This window comes from Erythrolamprus reginae, chromosome 1, assembly GCF_031021105.1.
Source record: "Erythrolamprus reginae isolate rEryReg1 chromosome 1, rEryReg1.hap1, whole genome shotgun sequence".
Lineage (NCBI taxonomy): Eukaryota > Metazoa > Chordata > Lepidosauria > Squamata > Dipsadidae > Erythrolamprus > Erythrolamprus reginae.
The window spans coordinates 416135735-416154165 of record NC_091950.1 but is presented as its reverse complement, the minus strand read 5'-3'; the positions used below and the strand labels follow the sequence as shown (position 1 = coordinate 416154165).

The 18431-nt window shown below is 41.5% G+C and overlaps 1 protein-coding gene across 1 annotated transcript in view; it reads left to right on the top strand.

Moving 5' to 3' along the window:
• Positions 1 to 11406: 11406 nt before the first annotated feature.
• Positions 11407 to 18431, top strand: part of LHX1 (LIM homeobox 1) — a gene marked incomplete at its 5' end in the record, with an annotated part of 68061 nt that continues 61036 nt past the window's right edge. Inside the window, 2 exons of the mRNA XM_070730791.1 lie at positions 11407 to 11441; positions 15643 to 15869. Coding sequence (XP_070586892.1) covers positions 11407 to 11441; positions 15643 to 15869 — 262 coding nt within the window. The remainder of the gene's footprint in view (positions 11442 to 15642; positions 15870 to 18431) is intronic.

The window sequence follows — 18431 nt, the reverse complement described above, 5'->3', positions numbered from 1 at the left end:
TGGGGAAAGGCCGGAGGCAGCCGGGCAGTTTGTAAACTCAGATGTGGAGATGGTTCACAAAAACGTGCAGTTTGTTAGATGTTGAGAAACAGCCTCGCCGGGCCCCGTCATTCCTTTCCCCTTACTACTACCCACGGTTGGACCCCGTTGGAAAGCCAAGCGATTTTGCGTCCGGTGAGAAATTGGAAAGGAGGCCACTAGGAAATTGCTGGAGACTGGAGGCTAAAATACAGTATATGAAGAATGGTTGCAGGAACTGGGCATGGCAAGTTTAATGAAAAGAAGGACCAGGGGGGACATGATACCGTAGCAGTCTTCCAATATCTCAGGGGTTGCCGCAAAGAAGAAGGAGTCAATCTATTCTCCAAAGCACCTGAGGGTAGAACAAGAAGCAATGGGTGGAAACTAAACAAGGAGAGAAGCAACTTAGAACTAAGGAGAAATTTCCCGACAGTCAGAACAGTTGATCAGTGGAACAACTTGCCTCCAGAAGTTGTGAATGCTCCAACACTAGAAGATTTTAAGAAGATGTTGGACAACCATTTGTCTGAAGAGGTGGAGGGTTTCCTGCCTAAGCAGGGGGTTGAAATAGAATACCTCCAAGGTCCCTTCCAACTCTGTTGTTGTAGTTGTTGTTGTTGTTGTTGTTGTTGTTGTTGTTGTAGTTGTTGTTGTTACAAATCTAATTTGGGAACAGTAGGAATAAACAGCCTTGAAGTTCCGTGTCCTCTGGCCTTAGAAAAGACACGTGTCCACCAGATCTCCGGAGCTTGACCTGACCCACAGAGACCGGCCCAGGGGTTAGCTACTTCAGCTAACTGCTAGCTGTAGTTCAGCAGTTCAGATCTCACCACCTGCTCAAGGTTGACTCAGCCTTCCATCCTTCAGAGGTGGATAAAATGAGGACCCAGATTGTTGGGGGCAATGTTGGGGGAGTCCTCAGAGTGGGGCAGCATACAAATCCAATCAATCAATCAATGAATGAATAAATAAATAAATAAATACATTTAAAAAATAAATTAGCAAGCTGATTCTGTAAATCGCTTAGAGAGGGCTGTAAAAGCACTAGGAAGCGGTATATAAGTCAAAATGCTATTGCTATTGAATGATAGAAGTGTATCTCTACCATCTAACGGCGCGGGTTGATGCTGGTAGAAATTCCCACCTCTTCCATTATAGCAATAGCATTTAGACTTATATACCGCTTCGCAGTGCTTTTACAGCCCTCTCTAAGCGGTTTACAGTGAATGGGCAGTGGTGGTTGATGAAAATGGGGCAGATTCCTTTTTCTCTCTTCCTCTCCTTCTCTCCTTTTTTTTCTCCCTTCTCTCTCCCTTTCCCTTTCTCTCTCTCTCTCCCTTTCTCTCCTTCCCTTTTTCTCTCTCTACTCCCTCTTTTCCTCTTTTAGCCTCTTTCTCCCTCCCAAACTCTCCCTTCCTCTCTCTTCCTGATTCTCTTAACAACTGCAGCAAGGAATAGCAATAGCATTTAGACTTATATACCGCTTCACGGTGCTTTTACAACCTTCTCTAAGCGGTTTACAGAACCAGCATATCGCCCCCAACAATCGGGGTCCCCGTTATCCCCATCCCACTCCGACCGGGCGTCTTGCCGACAAGACAAGATGCTTGGGCGAGGCGTTGTGCTCTCCGCTTTCGGGCGAATCGAGGCCCCGTGGCGTTCGGCGGATGCGCGTGGGAGCGGTCGTGGGCAACCAAGCAGGGTGGGCCGAAGCAGCTGGGCCGCGGGATCCGACTGGTGGGGAGAGGGTCCATCTCCGGCTAAACCCTTCAGTCGCCTCTCCGCTTCCTCGGTGCTCAGCCCGATTTTAACCCAGCCTGGTGGCTTGTGTTCAACCCGACTTGGATGACTTCGGCCTAAAACGTGGGGAATCGGATCGGGCCCGCTCGTTGAACAAGCTTGATATTTCCACCCAGCGCGACTTATGCGTGTGTGGATCCACTTTGCGCAGAAAGCGGGCGCTTGGACCGCTTTGCCCGCGAGTTCTGTGGAACGTGGGGAAAGGACCGCGTGGTTTGGGGAAGCGCCCCGGGGCTGCCCCGGGATCCTAAGCTTCTGTCTTGGCTGGGGGGCGGAGAAGACAGGGCGCGGCCCAGACCGAACAATCCCCGGCCTCCACTCACTTGAGGAACCGCTTGCCGGTCCCAAACGCCGCTGGTCCGAGAAGCAAGCGTGGATGAAGGAACCGGGGTAGGATCGCCCACTCAGGGACTCGCCCGGCGACAGGATTGGTCCCCAAGGCCGCGCAAAGGAACGCAAAACGGCAGTGGGAAAATGGGTATTTTATTTGGGGACCGTTTTTTAGGGGCACGAGGAAAAGCGAGTCGGTAAACCTACGTGTGAACGCGCACAGACGTTAGACAAAATATCTCCGGGGTAGAAAACGGACCTCTTTTTAAAAGGGGGGCAGGGGCGAAAGTGAAGACCCTTCCCCTCCTCCCACCTCCCTCCCTTCTCCAAGCTTACTCTCCTTCAGTTACTCATTCCTTAAGTCGGTTTAGTTAATACTGCCTGGTTTGAGTAAGGCAAGTGTAAAAGTTACAATTACTCACTCCTTAAGTCGGTTTAGTTAACACTGGTGGGTTGAGTAAGGCAAATGTAAAAGTTATAATTACTCACTCCTTAAGCCAGTTTACTTAATACTGCTGGGTTTGAGTAAGTCAGGTGTAAAAGTTACTTGGCTTCCCTTTAGCTGCCACTCCCCACACACTGGGACTCCCACCCCAAAGGAGGGGCATGGAAGTGGGGGTGCTGGAAGGAAGCCGTCAGGCATGGGGGAATTGAGACATCTCCCCCGGGCCTATACAATTCATTTATTGTATGTTTGCGTGTATGTCTGCTTTAATAACGGGTTTTTAAAATGTTTTTAAATTATTAGATTTGTCTTGAATTGTTCTTATTGTTGCTGTGAGCCGCCCCGAGTCTACGGAGAGAAGCGGCATACAAATCTAATAAATAAATAAAATAAATAAATAAGCTGCTTATGGGACTTGCTGGTGGGTTAGTAAAGTCAGCTGGGGACCCATTTCTGCAAACCTGGAACTTGTGCCTATTCCCTTAAAATGTGAAGCCCTGATTCTTTTGCATGGATATAATAATAATAATAATTAATAATAATTTATTGGATTTGTATGCCGCCCCTCTCCACAGACTGGGGCGGCTAACAACAATAATAAACACAACATGTACAATCCAATAATAAAAAACAACTAAAAACCCCTATTATAAAACCAAACATACACACAAACATACCATGCATGACTTGTAATGGCCTAGGGGGAAGAGCTATCTCAACTCCCCCATGCCTGGTGGTATAAATGAGTCTTGAGTAGTTTACGAAAAACAGGGAGGGTGGGGGCAGTTCTAATCTCCGGGGGGAGTTGGTTCCAGAGGGCCGGGGCCGCCACAGAGAAGTCTCTTCCCTGGGGCCCGCCAAACGACATTGTTTAGTCGATGGGACCCGGAGAAGGCCAACTCTGTGGGACCTTATCGGTCGCTGGGCTTCATGCGGTAGCAGGCAGTTCCGGAAGTAATCTGGTCCAATGCCATGTAGGGCTTTAAAGGTCATGACCAACACTTTGAATTGTCACCGGAAACTGATCGGCAGCCAATGCAAGCCATGGAGTGTCGTGGAAACATGGGTGAATCTTGGAAGCCCCACCATGGCTCTCGCGGCTGCGTTCTGCACGATCTGAAGTTTCCAAACACTTTTCAGAGGTAGCCCCATGTAGAGAGCGTTGCAGTAATCTTGCTGGCTGTGGGCAAAAAAGTCAAGATGGCAGCCAGTGTGATTAGGTGTCATCCATAATGAATGGATGAGACTCTGGCAGTGAGGAAACCCTGGTTTTGAACCTTGGTTGTTTCGGATTCTCACAAGCAAGGAAAGAACTTGGTCCCCAGGGGAGGAGAGAGGCTCCCTAACCATGGTTTGCAATGGAAACCTTCCTTTCTTAGCCACTTTTTTTGTTACTCGGATCTCACCCAGATCCCACCCGATCTAAAAGCATCTTCCAAAGCCACCAAGCTCCCAATGGGCCTTGCCATGATCCAATGCCATCCAAAGACAAGATCCATAAGAATCTGCTTGGCAGAGAACCACGTTAGATAGGATCTATAAAGCCCTTCATGGTATCGGACCAGAATATCTCCGGGACCGCCTTCTGCCGCACGAATCCCAGCGACCGGTTAGGTGGCCTTCTCCGTCAACTAAACAATGTCGTTTGGCAGGACCCAGGAGAAGAGCCTTCTCTGTGGCGGCCCAGACCCTCCTTGCCCCCGAAGATCAGAACTGCCCCCATCCTCCTTGCCTTTCGTAAAGTTCTTAAGACCCATCTCTGCCATCAGGCTTGAGACATCTCCCCCGGGCCTATACAGTTTATGCATGGTATGTTTGTGTGTATGCTTGCCTTTAATAATGGGGTTTTTAGCTTTTTTAAAATTATTAGATTTGTTCTTACATTGTCTTTGTTATTGTTGTGAGCCGCCCCGAGTCTAAGGAGAGGGGCGGCATGCAAATCTAATAAATAAATAAATAAATAAATAAATAAATAAATAAATAAATCTCCTCCATCCAAAGCATTTTAAAATTGAAATCGGAAGTCTTTCAACTGCTTCAGCTGCAACTGAGTTTCTATCAAAAGGTGTTTGTTTTATTCATTTTTTTATAGGGTTGTGAAAGGAGCGGTCCTTGGTCCCCTCTGAACTCAGCTGGTTTCTTTTACAGTCTTGTAAACTTAACCTAGTTTAGGCAGAGAAAACAGCCTAGCTCAGAGAGCCCACCAAAGACCCCTGAGTTTTCATCGAATTGTTTATCGAATTTATTTGCCGGTTCCAGGCAACTCTGAATTCCTGCTAAGGAAATTGGGGGGGGGGGCTTCATTGTCATTTGCTGAATAAGACACAATGGTCCAGGGTTCCCACAGCATCAAACATCAGCTAGGACAGCTTCGTTCCTGGAAGGAAGCAAAGTCTAACAAGACAGTTTATCTGCTAGAAAAAAGCTTTAGGTTCTAGGCCTCTGGGCAAATAGATGGGCTTGGGAATGATGGTCAGAAAGTCCTGAGTCCTGTTTTTACACAGACACACACACACACACACACACACACACACACCTGATTTCAAGAAGATGGGAGAAGTTCTTGTTGATTCTTCTTTGCACCCCTACAATGGGCTTACTCTTCTAGTCTGATAGCTTACTAGTAACCTTGGTTATCACTAAGTATTGTATCTTTTTATCCTGGATGAATGTATATTACTCTCCTTATGTACAATGAGAACATATACACGAAAGACAAATATCTTGTGTGTCCAATCACACTTGGCCAATAAAAAATTCTATTCCTATTCTATTCTCTATTTTCTATTCTATGCTATTCTCTATTCTATTCTATTCTACTCTCTATTTTCTATTCTATTCTATATTCTATTCTCTATTTTCTGTTCTATTCTATATTCTATTCTGTTCTATTCTCTATTTTCTATTCTATTTTATTCTATTCTCTATTCTCCGTTCTCTATTCTCTATATTCTATTCTATTCTCTATTCTCCGTTCTCTATTCTCTATATTCTATTCTATTCTCTATTTTCTATTCTATTCTATTTTATTCTACTCTCTATTCTCTGTTCTCTATTCTCTATTTTCTATTCTATTCTATATTCTATTCTATATTCTATTCTATTCTATTCTATTCTACACAGACAGTGGGAGGAATCTCCCACTGAAAAAGACCTCATGGTCCATCTAGTCTGCCCTTATACTATTTTCTGTATTTTATTTTAGGATGGATATATGTTTATCCCACGCATGTTTAAATCCACAGTAACTGAATTGAAACATGCCTGGGATAAACATATATCCATCCTAAGATAAAATACAGAAAATAGTATAAGGGCAGACTAGATGGACCAGGAGGTCTTTTTCTGCCGTCAGACTTCTATGTTTCTATGTTTCTATCTATATTTTTTTAAAAATAGGAGTTACCGAGTGGTTTACAATCATTAAAGCAATGCGGGGAAGAACAGTACTGAAAAGATTTTTTTAAAAACACAGCTCAAGACAAGACAAAGATAACTTTGGGCATCTCTGGTGTCAGTGCCCAATTTTTCTTTCTTAAAGCAAGGCAGATCGGAACAGATTCTACAGAGAACTCAGAAAACTGCATTTGGAGGTTGGGGGGGGGAGAGAAACTGTGTTTGCTGTTCACCCACATGCTTTGTACTCTTCACTGAAGGATCTGCTTTATTAGCTCCTAAAACTCTGGCAATTCCCTATTTTCAGACAACTGAGTGCAATTGTTTTTGTGCACCTCTTGATTAAAGGAGCCATTAAGAATAGTCACAACAACAAAGGGAAGGCTTATTCAATATGTATTTGCCCAAGTAAACTCTCTTAAACACTATGGGGTATAATTCTAAGTAAATATGCCCACAACCATGTAATAAGATAATTGATGGAGAAATGTAATATATGCAGATACCTAATGTAAACCGTCCTTATTTTTCTTGATATTTTCCCAGCATCCCTGTGGAGTGAGGAATATTTAATATGGTAACCGGCTGCAAGTCTTAATTTATACTATGCTTTCCTTTCCTTTCCTTTCCTTCCTTCCTTCTTTCTTTCTTTCTTTTTCTTTCTTTTTTGCATCAGCAAGTAATCTGCAGCTATTCTATTGCCTCTTTTCGTCTTGTCATATGCCTTACTTCTAACTCCTTTTGATGTGTGTGTGTGTGTGTGTGTATTGTGTTGTGTTTTCAGTCCCTGCATGTGCCCCATCACCATTCAGGGAAACCTTGAAGAACTAGCAATTCCCATTTTCACCCTCAACCAGGAAACCTCGGGGGAGGGGGTTATCCGCCCCCCTCCTTCTGGAGCCGAGGTGAAGCAAATGGTTAGCTGTCAATCATTCAGATCTGCATGGAATTTAGTTCCAGAACAATTGCTAAAGGGCTCGAAAGCAGCTGGTGAAGACCCACGGCTAGGAAGCGATAAAGACATTTAAAACCCACACGTTGGAGGGCCCTGTCTTTGTGATGGGGACACTACAGAAAAATAGAAAAATGATGTTAGAAAAAGTGGGACATCAACTCTGCCCTTTGAGTTTTTTTAAATTTTTTGTTGGATGATGCATATGTTTATCCCAAGCATGTTTAACTCAGTTACTCATGCCTGCCTTCCTTCCTTCCTTCCTTCCCTCCCTCCCTCCCTCTCTCCCTCCTTTCTTTCTTTCTTTTTCTTTCTTTCTATTCCTTTGTCTGTCTTTTTCCTTCCTTCCTCCCTTCTTTCTTTTTTCTTTCTTTCTTTCTTTTGTTCTTTCTTTCTTTCTTTCTTTCATTCATTCTTTCTTCTCTTTCAGCCTTGTCATGCACCCTATTTCCATCCCCATAGATAAGATAGGAAAGAAGAGGGTTTATCTGGAAATTTTGCTCATACGCTGAATATAATTTAAATTCGGCTCTCAAATGGATCTGGAAGGATATTGATAAAGTAGAAGTTGTGTTAATTTCTTCCTTCCTTCCTTCCTTCCTTCCTTCCTTCCTTCCTCCCTTCCTTCCCTCCTTCCTTCCTCTTTCTTTCTTTCTTCCTCTTTCTTTCTTTCTTTCTTTCTTCCTTTCTTCCCTTTTTCCCTCCCTCCCTCTTTCTTTCTTTCTTTCTTTCTTTCTCCTGGAAGTAGATTCCAAGCTCCCATGACTCTTTCTGTGAATTCATGCTTCCTATCACGACTTTTGAACCACTCTCCTGTCAGTTTGAGCTTATGTCCCTGTGTTCTTGATTTTTGCTTAATGCTGAAAATTACTGCCTTCTAGAATCTTATTCATGGCTTTAATATATTTTAAGGTTGCAATTATGCCCCCTTCCCCTTTCTTGTGGGTGGGTTCATGCATGGTTCCCAGAAAAACAGCAACAAACCATTGAAAATATCAACATCTCTCGATTTGTGCTAGGTTTCTGGCACTTAAGACCGTAAGAAACATGCTGCTAGAAATAAGAGCACTTTCAGAGTCAGTTCCTGAATTTCTTGTTGGTCTCTTTACCTGAATGTTTCCCAGTTGTGGAGAAGTTCCCATTTTGAAGCTGCCTCACCTAGGCTCATAAAAAAAAAAGAGTTTCCCATTTCAGAATGGAAGGAAAATAAAGCAATGATTTTCAGCAACTAGGATCAGAATTTGGGGTGGGGGAAAGGAGACCCAAAGCTTTTGGGGGGAATCTTGTGGCTTTGGGGATCAAGTTGCTTACCTGTTGATAAAATTTGAAATAAAATCTACACTTATATGCATTATACAGTTGTTATAGGTATATTAAATTGTGGGGGGGGGCAGGGGTTAGAAACTGGTAAGGAATAAATATGGATGCCACTGAAAATGCCCCAAATGCAAAACTTCTTCCCCATGGGAAGATGGGCAAGAAATAATTTAACAAATAAATAAACTTATTGAAATTTCACATGGCTTTTAGGGGCTTGATTGCAGTTGTCAGAATGGAATGGAATGGAATGGAATAGAATAGAATAGAATGGAACAGAATGGAATTTTTTATTGGTCAAGTATGATTGAACACGCAAGGAATTTGTCTTTGGTGCATGTGCTCTCAGTCTTTCTTTCTTTCTTTCTTTCTTTCTTTCTTTCTCCTCTTTTGGCCTAGTCATGCACCTTACTTTTACCCCCATAGATAAGATAGGAAAGAAGAGGGTTTATCCATCTCGTCTGCCCTTATACTATTTCCTGTATTTTATCTTAGGATGTATATATGTTTATCCCAGTCATGTTTAAATTCAGTGACTGTGGATTTACCAACCACGTCTGCTGGAAGTTTGTTCCAAGGATCTACTACTCTTTCAGTAAAATAATATTTTCTCTCGTTGCCTCTGATCTTTCCCCCAACTAACCTCAGGTTGTGTCCCCTTGTTCTTGTGTTCACTTTCCTATAGTCCTATAGACTGGTATAGTCCTATAGACTGAATCTGTATATTAGATTCAGAAGTCCTATAGACTACAGAATCTAATGTACAGCTTGCGAATCTCCTGGTGGTCTCTTAACACACCTTAGGCAAGTCCAACTTTGTTTAATTTCCAGAAGTCCACCAGGATCATCAAGGTTTGGAGTCTCCAAGGTATGGACTATGGATTGGTAGACCAGATTAACAGTGATTTGTCTTTCTGGCTGAATAGATTGATGCAGCTAGACCTCCAATATCCAGTCATTGTCTCCTTTAGGAGCCCACCACCACTGTATCATCCAACCACTTTGTAAAAAAAATCTGAGCTCACGCAGGATTTAGAAAGTTTGGTGACCAAAACATGCTCAAGGCATTCCACTTTGGGCTGTTTCTTTCCAGAGACTGATAGATTGAACTATTGAATCATTCAGCCGTCCAATCATTCCATTGATTGATACCCTAGCAAATGTAAACTTTGGATAGCTAATAATACATTAAAGCTATGAAAATATATAGTGTTCCCTTGATTTTCGCAGGTTCGAACTTCACGAAAAGTCTATGCCACGGTTTTTCAAAAATATTAATTAAAAAATACTTTGCGGGGTTTTTCCCTATACCACGGTTTTTCCCACCCGATGACGTCATATGTCATCGCCAAACTTTAATCTGCTTTTAATAATTTTTTAAAAAATAAACTTTAATAAATAAACATGGTACGTAATAATCTAAATGGTTGCTAAGGGAATGGAAAATTGCAATTTAGGGGTTTAAAGTGTTAAGGGAAGGCTTGTGATACTGTTCATAGCCAAAAATAGTGTATTTACTTCTGCATCTCTACTTTGCGGAAATTCGACTTTCGCGGGCGGTCTCGGAACACATCCCCCGTGAAAAGCGAGGGAACACTGTACTACTCAAAAAAATAAAGGGGACACTTAAACAACAGAATATAACTCCAAATAAATCAAACTTCTGTGAAATCAAACTTTCCACTTAGGGAGCAACACTGATTAACAATCAATTTCATTTTGTTGTCAGCACATTCAATTTGTACAGATATTCAATGAGAATATTTCATTCATTCAGATCTAGGATGTATTCTTTGAGTGTTCTCTTTATTTTTTTTTTGGAGCAGTGTATATATTAGTGGAATAAAAAGTCCACGTGTGATATACATGCAAATGAATAAAATGGTCACCAAGAACAAACCAAACAAGACAATAGATTTGTTGTTGTTGCTAAGTCTTTCTTTTATTTTATTTAGTTAGTTTGTCAAACATGTAGGAGAAAAGAGGCATAAGTATAAACATGGCCATGTACACAGAAAATGACTATGAATAAATAAGGACAATAGGACAGGGATGGTAGGCACGCTGGTTGCTTATACACGCCCCCTTACAAACCTCTTAGGAACAGGCTGAGGTCCACCGCAGACAATAGGTTTTTATGGGTTTGAGGATGTAACAACAGAGTCAGGTAATGCATTCCAGGTGTTGACCATTCTGTTGCTGAATTTGTATTTTCTGCAATCGAGTTTGGAGCACATCATCTTGAGCTTTTATCTATTATTTGCCCATATATTATTGCGGTTGAAGCTGAAGTAGTCATTGACAGGTAGGACATATTGTAGCAGACAATTTTGTGTACTATGCTTAGGTCAGACCATAGGCGGCGTAGTTCTAGGTTGTCCAGGCCCAAAATTTCAAGCTTGGTGGCAAAGGATATTCTGTTATGAGCAGAGGAGTAGAGTACGCTTTTCATGAAATACTGTATCTCTGGATTCGTTCAATTGTATTAATGTCTGATATTCAGTGTGGATTCCAGGCAGACGAGCTATATTCGAGAATTGGTCTAGCAAAGGTTTTGTATTCACTAGTTTGCAGTACAATATTACCGGAGAAGAAGCTTCACAAAGTCTTGTCCAACTCTTCGCAACATGGACCACAGCATCTCTCCCAATACTCCATGTTCTCCTAGAGTTTGCCAAAATTCACGTTCATTGAATGGACGACTTTAACCATCTCCATCCTCTGCCATCTCCTTCTCCTTTGGGCCTTCTATCTTTCCCATCATTGCGGTCTTTTCCAACAAGTCCTCTCTTCTCATTTGGTAGCTCAAATGGTTGAATTTCGGGATCTGTTCTCTTCCAAAGAGCAGATTTCTTTCCATTAGGATTGAAGACACTAAATAGAAACCTCTAAAACATTTCTACTACAAAACCTCTTGCTGTTTTAATTCCTCCTGAGCCACAGGGGGCTCCACAGTCATTTTGAATCCGTTGCTCAACTCTCAGCCCAACCTACCCAGCAAGGTTGTTTTCACAGGATAAAACAGAGAGAGAGAGAGTCTCGCATAACTGTTTTTTGGGGAAAGAAAAAAACAAGGGAATTGATTCAGAGAATTGCGCTCTGGAAAAAGAGAAGGGCCATCAATGCAATGAACAAATGAATAAATAAATACATCTTGCGGACACGGGGATTTTATTATTGGTAAGTAGGTAGCGCCGCGCATTTGATTAAATGTAATGGAAACTGTAATTTGTATTCCATTATGACTGCTCGGTGCTAAACCTCTAAATCGGAATGATCAAAATACCGTCTTTGGGTTCATGTAACATGCTATATACATGCAAATAAAACCTTCCTGAGTTTAGCAGGATGGCCTGGTTTAAGCCATATTTTATTGGTATTTAGAAAAAGCATCTCGTATCACCAGATTCTTACTGGTTAATGGATTGAAGCATTAATTGTATGCTTTTGAATATTTTTTTTTTGTTCTACTGTCTTTTGCTATTTTACCTCTTGCTATGAGCATTTGTTGGATCAGGGGGAAAAAGAATAAAATAACATTGTATCTGGGCTTCTATTTTATATTGAATTTTTCTTCTTTCTCGCCCCCCTTGCTCTTAGAAAGTGGGCACCATAGATCGTATTATTTGGGAACAGAAACACTGTTTCATCTCCTTTTTATATTTGGTGCTAATAAGCAGAAAGCCTATTTCTATTTATATATATATATACAAGGCAGAAGCCCCAGGATCAAATCCCAGTAAGGGTATGGCTAGCTGATGAGGCCAGAACAAGGCCGAAATAGCGCTATCCTTGTCTCCCTTAATTTTAAAAATTCAGCAAAAACATATAATATGTTATATTATAAACATATATATATATACACTTATATATATTTGTGTCAAATCACACAAAAATATGTAACCCTTCCCTGGTACAGATCTGAAGGCATTGGATACTGTAGCCTAGAGGTTAATTCTCTACCTTACAAGGCAAAGGTAGCAGGTTCAAATCCCAGTGAGGGTATGGCTAGCTGATGAGGCCAAAATAAGGCCGAAATAGATCTATCCCTAGTCTCCTTCAATTTTCAAATTCAGCCAAAACACACACATACACACACACATATATACAGTATATGTGTGTGTGTGTATATAATTTTTCTGTAGCAGGCAGATGGAAAATCTCCCCTTTGAGTGAACGTGCACCTAGCAACATAATTTACAGTATTTATGTATGTTTAAAAATGTCACATTATCGTCCTGTTTCTGTTTTTAACCCCCCAAAAAGGAAATTGTTTTTTGGAAACAGTACCAAAATATATCAAAAGCGTTTTTGCTGTTTCCTTTTTCTTGCAAGTTTTCTGGACTCTCTTCATGGCTCTGGGATCTCCTGGTGGTGTCTATTACATATTAACTGGGCTCAGTTCAGTTTCTCTTCCTGAAATTTGCCAATGTTGGCTCGGTGCTGCCCCCTAGCTGTATTTCACCCTTCCTTAATTTTTTTTTATTTATTATTATTGTGTCTTCTGGCTGCTATGACAAAGAAAGAGGAAAAAAGATTATTTTTAAAAACCAGACAAGTTCATAGTGTTTTTTCTCCAGTGCCTTCAGCTGACAAAACCTAAGGAAATAGATCTTTAAAAAGAGACCAAAGCCAGAGCAATTTGATTTGAGATAATATTTACTAGTGAAATATATGTATGTATGTATGTATGTATGTATGTATGTATGTATGTATGTATGTATGTATGTATGTATCTATCTATCTATCTATCTATCTATCTATCCATCTATCCATCTATCCATCTATCTATCTATCTATCTATCTTTTTCTTTTATGTACGCCGAGAGCATATGCACCCAACCACACTTGACCAATAAAATTATATTCTATTCTATCTATCTATAACAGTATTTATTAGCCTTAGCAATTTTAAGATGTGTTGAATTTTCCTTAAGATGTGTCTGAAGTCACAAGTCCTTCAATCACCTTTTAATCATTTTAAACAACCTGACTGAGGAATTCTGGGAGTTGAAGTCCACTTAGCTTCAAGCATGAAGCCTGGGGGGTTCTGGGACTTGAGGCCCACAGAGCATAAAGTGTGCAGGCTTGGGAATTCTGGGAGTTGAAGTCCAGATAGCTTAGAGCCATGGGTGGGCTTCATAAATTTTAGCCAGGGGTTCTCTGCCAGGTTACTGGGTGGGTGTGGCCATGGTGGTTGTGGCCTAGCCAGCCTCTTGCACCATGGGGAGGGGCATTTTTGCCTTTCCTGGGCTCCGGAGGCATCACTCAAGTCTCTGGAAGGGCGAAAACGGCCTCCCCAGGTGCCAGAGGCCCTCTGGAGGCCAGAAATGGGCCTACTGGAAATTTGGGCCTACCGGAATTTGGGCCTATCGGAAATTCGGGCCTACTGGAAATTCAGGTCTACTGGAAATTCAGGAAGCCCGGAAAAGGGCTCATTTCCGGCCTTCCCGAATTTCCGGTAGGCCTGTTTTTCACTCTTCCTGAGCCTCCACGCGTGGCCTACACTTATTTGCAACCAAAACAGGCCGCGTGGGTACTCCTGGGAAGGGAGGGGTGGGAAGGGCCAGCCAGGAGTGGGATTTGGGGGTTCTCCAAACTGCACAGAGTCTTAGCTAGAGTGTCAGGCCGAAGCCATCATTTGGAGTTAGAGACTTTGGCCTGCCATAGTAGAATAGTAACTATGAACCAAAGGTACAGCAGCTCAGCTCTGTTTAGAGCTGCTGAGGTATAAAAACATGCAGTATAAATATCCTGCATTTCTTCTCCCCAATTAAAAACAATGAAAAAGTGTGTGTCTCATTTGATTCCTTCATTTGTAATAGAGGTAGCACCTTTCTGATAAGGCTGAACTAAAAGTCCAAGAAACTTCTGCCAACATCGATAAAAGGGGTTCAAAGTTGTAACTTGCTACCTCTGTTGTAGAGGAGGATTCAGTTTACATACCCTGGTGAGACACTACAAGATGTGGTTCCTTTGATTATTGTTCCTCACAAATAATGTGTGTTTTTCAAAGGCGTTAAATTATAACTCTCCAAATCCTACAGCCTTGACTACTGGTAGTGAGGGAGATTGCTGGTGGGTAGGTGCCAAATTGATTGGGTGGAAACTAATCAAGGAGAGAAGCAACCTGGAATTAAGGAGAAAGTTCCTGACAGTGAGGACAATTAACCAGTGGAACAGCTTGCCACCAGAAACTGGGGTAGCTCCAATGCTGGAGGTTTTTAAGAAGAAATTGGATAACTATGTGTCTGGAATGGTGTAGAATTTCCTGCCTCAGCAGGGGGTTGGCTTAGAAGACCTCCAAGGTCCCTTTTAATTCTATTATTCTGTGAAATTGGGATTGGGAAGACTGAGACTGAGGTGGGTGGCTTTGGGCCAGGTAGTATTCCTAGCCTTGAAGGATTGTTGGGCATGTGGGGGAGGCAGATAAGAGAGGTGATAGTCTTTCTTCTTTCAGCTTCTAAATAAAAGAGGAGGATGTAAATCCAGTAAATAAAGGGGGGGGGGTTTGGCACCAGAGATCTGAGATACAGCACCAGGTGGGTGGATTGGCAGGTCCCATTGGGTTGGAGTTACGATTATCCCTCTTCAATTTCTTTTAAACCAGAAAAATGGTTGATCTGAATCAAAATTCTTTCCTTATCAATTTCACTGGTGATCTGTTTTTTTCCTCCCTCCCTCCTTCCTTTTTCCTTTCTTTTCTTTCCTCCTCCCTTCCTTTTCCTCCCTCCCTCTTTCCCTTCTTTTTGCCTGCCTCCCCTTTTCCTTCCTTTTCCTTTCCTTCCTTCCTTTTCTTTTTTTTCTTCCTTGCTTCTTTCCTCTCTCTCTCTCCCTCCCTCCCTCCCTCCCTCCCTTCTTTTTCCTTCCTTCCTTCCCTTCCCTTTCTTCCTTTTCTTCTTTTCCTTCCTTTATTTTCCTCTTATTTCCTCCCCTTCTCTTCTTTTCCTCCCTTCCTTCTTTCCTCTTTCTCACCTTCCCTCCTTTTTCCTTCCTTTCTTTTCTTTCCTCCTTCCTTTTTCTTCTTTTCCTTCCTTCCTTTTCTTCCCTCTCTTCCTTCCTTCTTTTCTGCCTCTCTCCCTTTTTCCTTCCTTTTTCTTTCCTCCTTCCTTTTCTTCTTTTCCTTTCTTCCCCTTTCCTACTTTTCTTTTCTTCCCCCTCCCTCTTCCTCCCTTCCTTCTTTCCTCTCTCCCTCCCTCCTTTTCCTTCCTTTCCTTTATTTTCCCCTTCCCTTTCTTTTCTTCTTCCTCCTTCCCTTTTTTTTCTTCCCTCTTCCTTCTTCACATCCTCTTCCTCCTTTTCCTTCCTTCCTTCCCCTTTATCTTCCATTCTTTCCCTCCCTCCCTCTCTCTTTCTCTCTCTCCCGTTCCCTTCCATCCAGGTGTTTTGGTACCAAGTGCGCGGGCTGTGCGCAGGGCATCTCTCCCAGCGATTTGGTCCGGAGGGCCAGAAGCAAAGTCTTTCATTTGAACTGTTTCACTTGCATGATGTGTAACAAACAACTGTCGACCGGCGAGGAACTTTATATCATCGACGAGAATAAATTTGTCTGCAAAGAAGATTATCTGAGCAACAGCAACTCTGCCAAAGAGAACAGTTTGCACTCAGGTGAGGCATTTTCCTGGCTGGGGAGACCTTCCTCCGAACAGATTACGCTTGGTTTAGGTATCAAAGGCAGTTCTTGGTTTCAAACCTCCTAAGGTGACAAAAAGGTATTCGGTTTATATTATTATTATTATTTATTACATTTGTATGCCGCCCCTCTCCGAAGACTCGGGGCGGCTAACAACAATATAAAAAGACAATGTAAACAAATCTAATATTAAAAATAATCTAAAAACCCCCAATTTAAAGAACCAATCATACATACAAGCATACCATGCATAAATTCTATAAGCCTAGGGGGAGGGAAAGTCTCAATTCCCCCATGCCTGATGACAGAGGTGGGTTTTAAGGAGCTTGCGAAAGGCAAGGAGGGTGGGGGCAACTCTGATATCTGAGGGGAGCTGGTTCCAGAAGGGTCGGGGCCGCCACAGAGAAGGCTCTTCTCCTGGGTCCCGCCAAACGACATTGCTTAGTCGATGGGACCCGGAGAAGGCCAACTCTGTGGAACCTAACCGGTCGCTGGGATTCGTGCGGCAGAAGGCGGTCCCGGAGATATTCTGGTCCGATGCCATGAAGGGCTTTATAGGTCATAACCAACCATTATGTGCTCCAGTGTTGGTGAAACCGAGCCCAAGTTTAGAAGAACTGACCAGATTAGCTAAAAGGGGTGGGGTATAGATTCAAATTTTTCTGCAGAGCTAAGTAGAACTCTCAGAGTCCATGGCAGTCTATCTGGGAATATAGACTATAGAAAACCTATAGACTGCAAAAACTTTATACATCCCAATGGCTGTCAGGTCCTACAGAGTCTGCCTTCTCCAGGTCCCATCAGCTAGCTAGACAATGTCATCTGGCGTGGCCTAGGAGAAGAGCCTTCTCTGTAGTGGCCCCGGCCCTATGGAACAAACTCCTCCCAGAGATTCATACTGCTCCCACTCGCCCTGCCTTTCGTAAAGCTCTAAAGATCCATCTCTGCCGGCAGGCTTGGGGCCATTGAAACTCTGATATTTTGCCCCACCCAATGAATGAATGTTGGTTGCATGACGTATGAATCTGGTTTGTCTAAATTTTTAACTGCGAGTTTTATAGAACGTAATTTTATTTAGATTTCTAAACATTTTGTAAGCCACCCTGAATCTCGGGAGAAGGGTGGCATAGAAATAAATAAAATAAAATAAAATAAAATAAAATAAAATAAAATAAAATAAAATAAAATAAAATAAAATAAAATAAAATAAAATAAAATAAATAAAATAAAATAAAATAAAATAAAATAAAATAAAATAAAATAAAATAAAATAAAATAAAATAAAATAAAATAAAATAAAATAAAATAAAATAAAATAAAATAAAATAAAATAAAATAAAATAAAATAAAATAAAATAAAATAAAATAAAATAAAATAAAATAAAATAAAATAAAATAAAATAAAATAAAATAAAATAAAATAAAATAAAATAAATAAAATAAAATAATAAAATAAATAATAAAATAAAATAAAATAATAAAATAAAATAATAAAATAAAATAAAATAAAATAAAATAAATACGTTTGACAGTTGTGTGGGCTTGCAGATAGTTGACCCAAAGCCCAATGCTAGCATTCCTTTGGGAGTTTGATTTTTCTCCTTTATCAGACTTTCAAACTGTTAGCACAGAGCATGGTCTTTTCCTGACACAAAACCCCTAACCTATTTATTTCGGTATCGTTTATATAGCAGCATTTCTCAACTTTAAGAAGTCTGGACTTCAACTCCCAGAATTCCCCAGTCAGCATCACTTGAGGTCCAGACTTCTTAAAGCTGTCAAGGTTGAGGAAGGCGGGTTTATACGGACTGGCAGCTCTGTCTCTGTCTCCAAGCTTGGCAACTTGTGGACTTCAACACCCAGAACTCTGGGAATTGAAGTCCACAAAAAGTCCACAAACTTGGAGACCCCTGGCCCAAGCAACAACCTTTCTGTGTCTCAAATTAATGTACCCTCCAAACACCACATCAAACAATGGAACCGCGTCAAGGGGTGGGATGCCTTTACAAAGGCAGAAAAACCAAAATACAGTAATTAACAAAGTCACAGGAGAACAGAGGGGAAACCGTGAGAATCATTGAAATGAAAAAGGGTTGTTTCAGCTGTTGAATCCAATTTCTGGCTCAGAGCTGGAATGCAAGAGAAAGAATTTTACATCCAACAGATCAAAGTTTGCACTGGATCATATAACGGAAGACCTAAACTGGAGGGTTTTGTTTTGTTTTTATTAAAAAAGGAGATTATTGATTGGTAGCTTAAAATGAGGGGTCTTTGGTGCTCTCCAAGCTTGATTTTATTTATTTATTTATTTATCAGATTTGTATGCCACCCCTCTCCGTAGACTCGGGGCGGCTAACAACAATAATAAGACAATGTAAACAAATCTAATATTTAAGTTAATTTAAAAACCCCAATTTAAGAAACCAATCATACATATAGACATATCATGCATAAATTTTATAAGCCTAGGGGGAAGGGAAAGTCTCAATTCCCCCATGCCTGACGACAGAGGTGGGTTTTAAGGAGCATACAAAAGG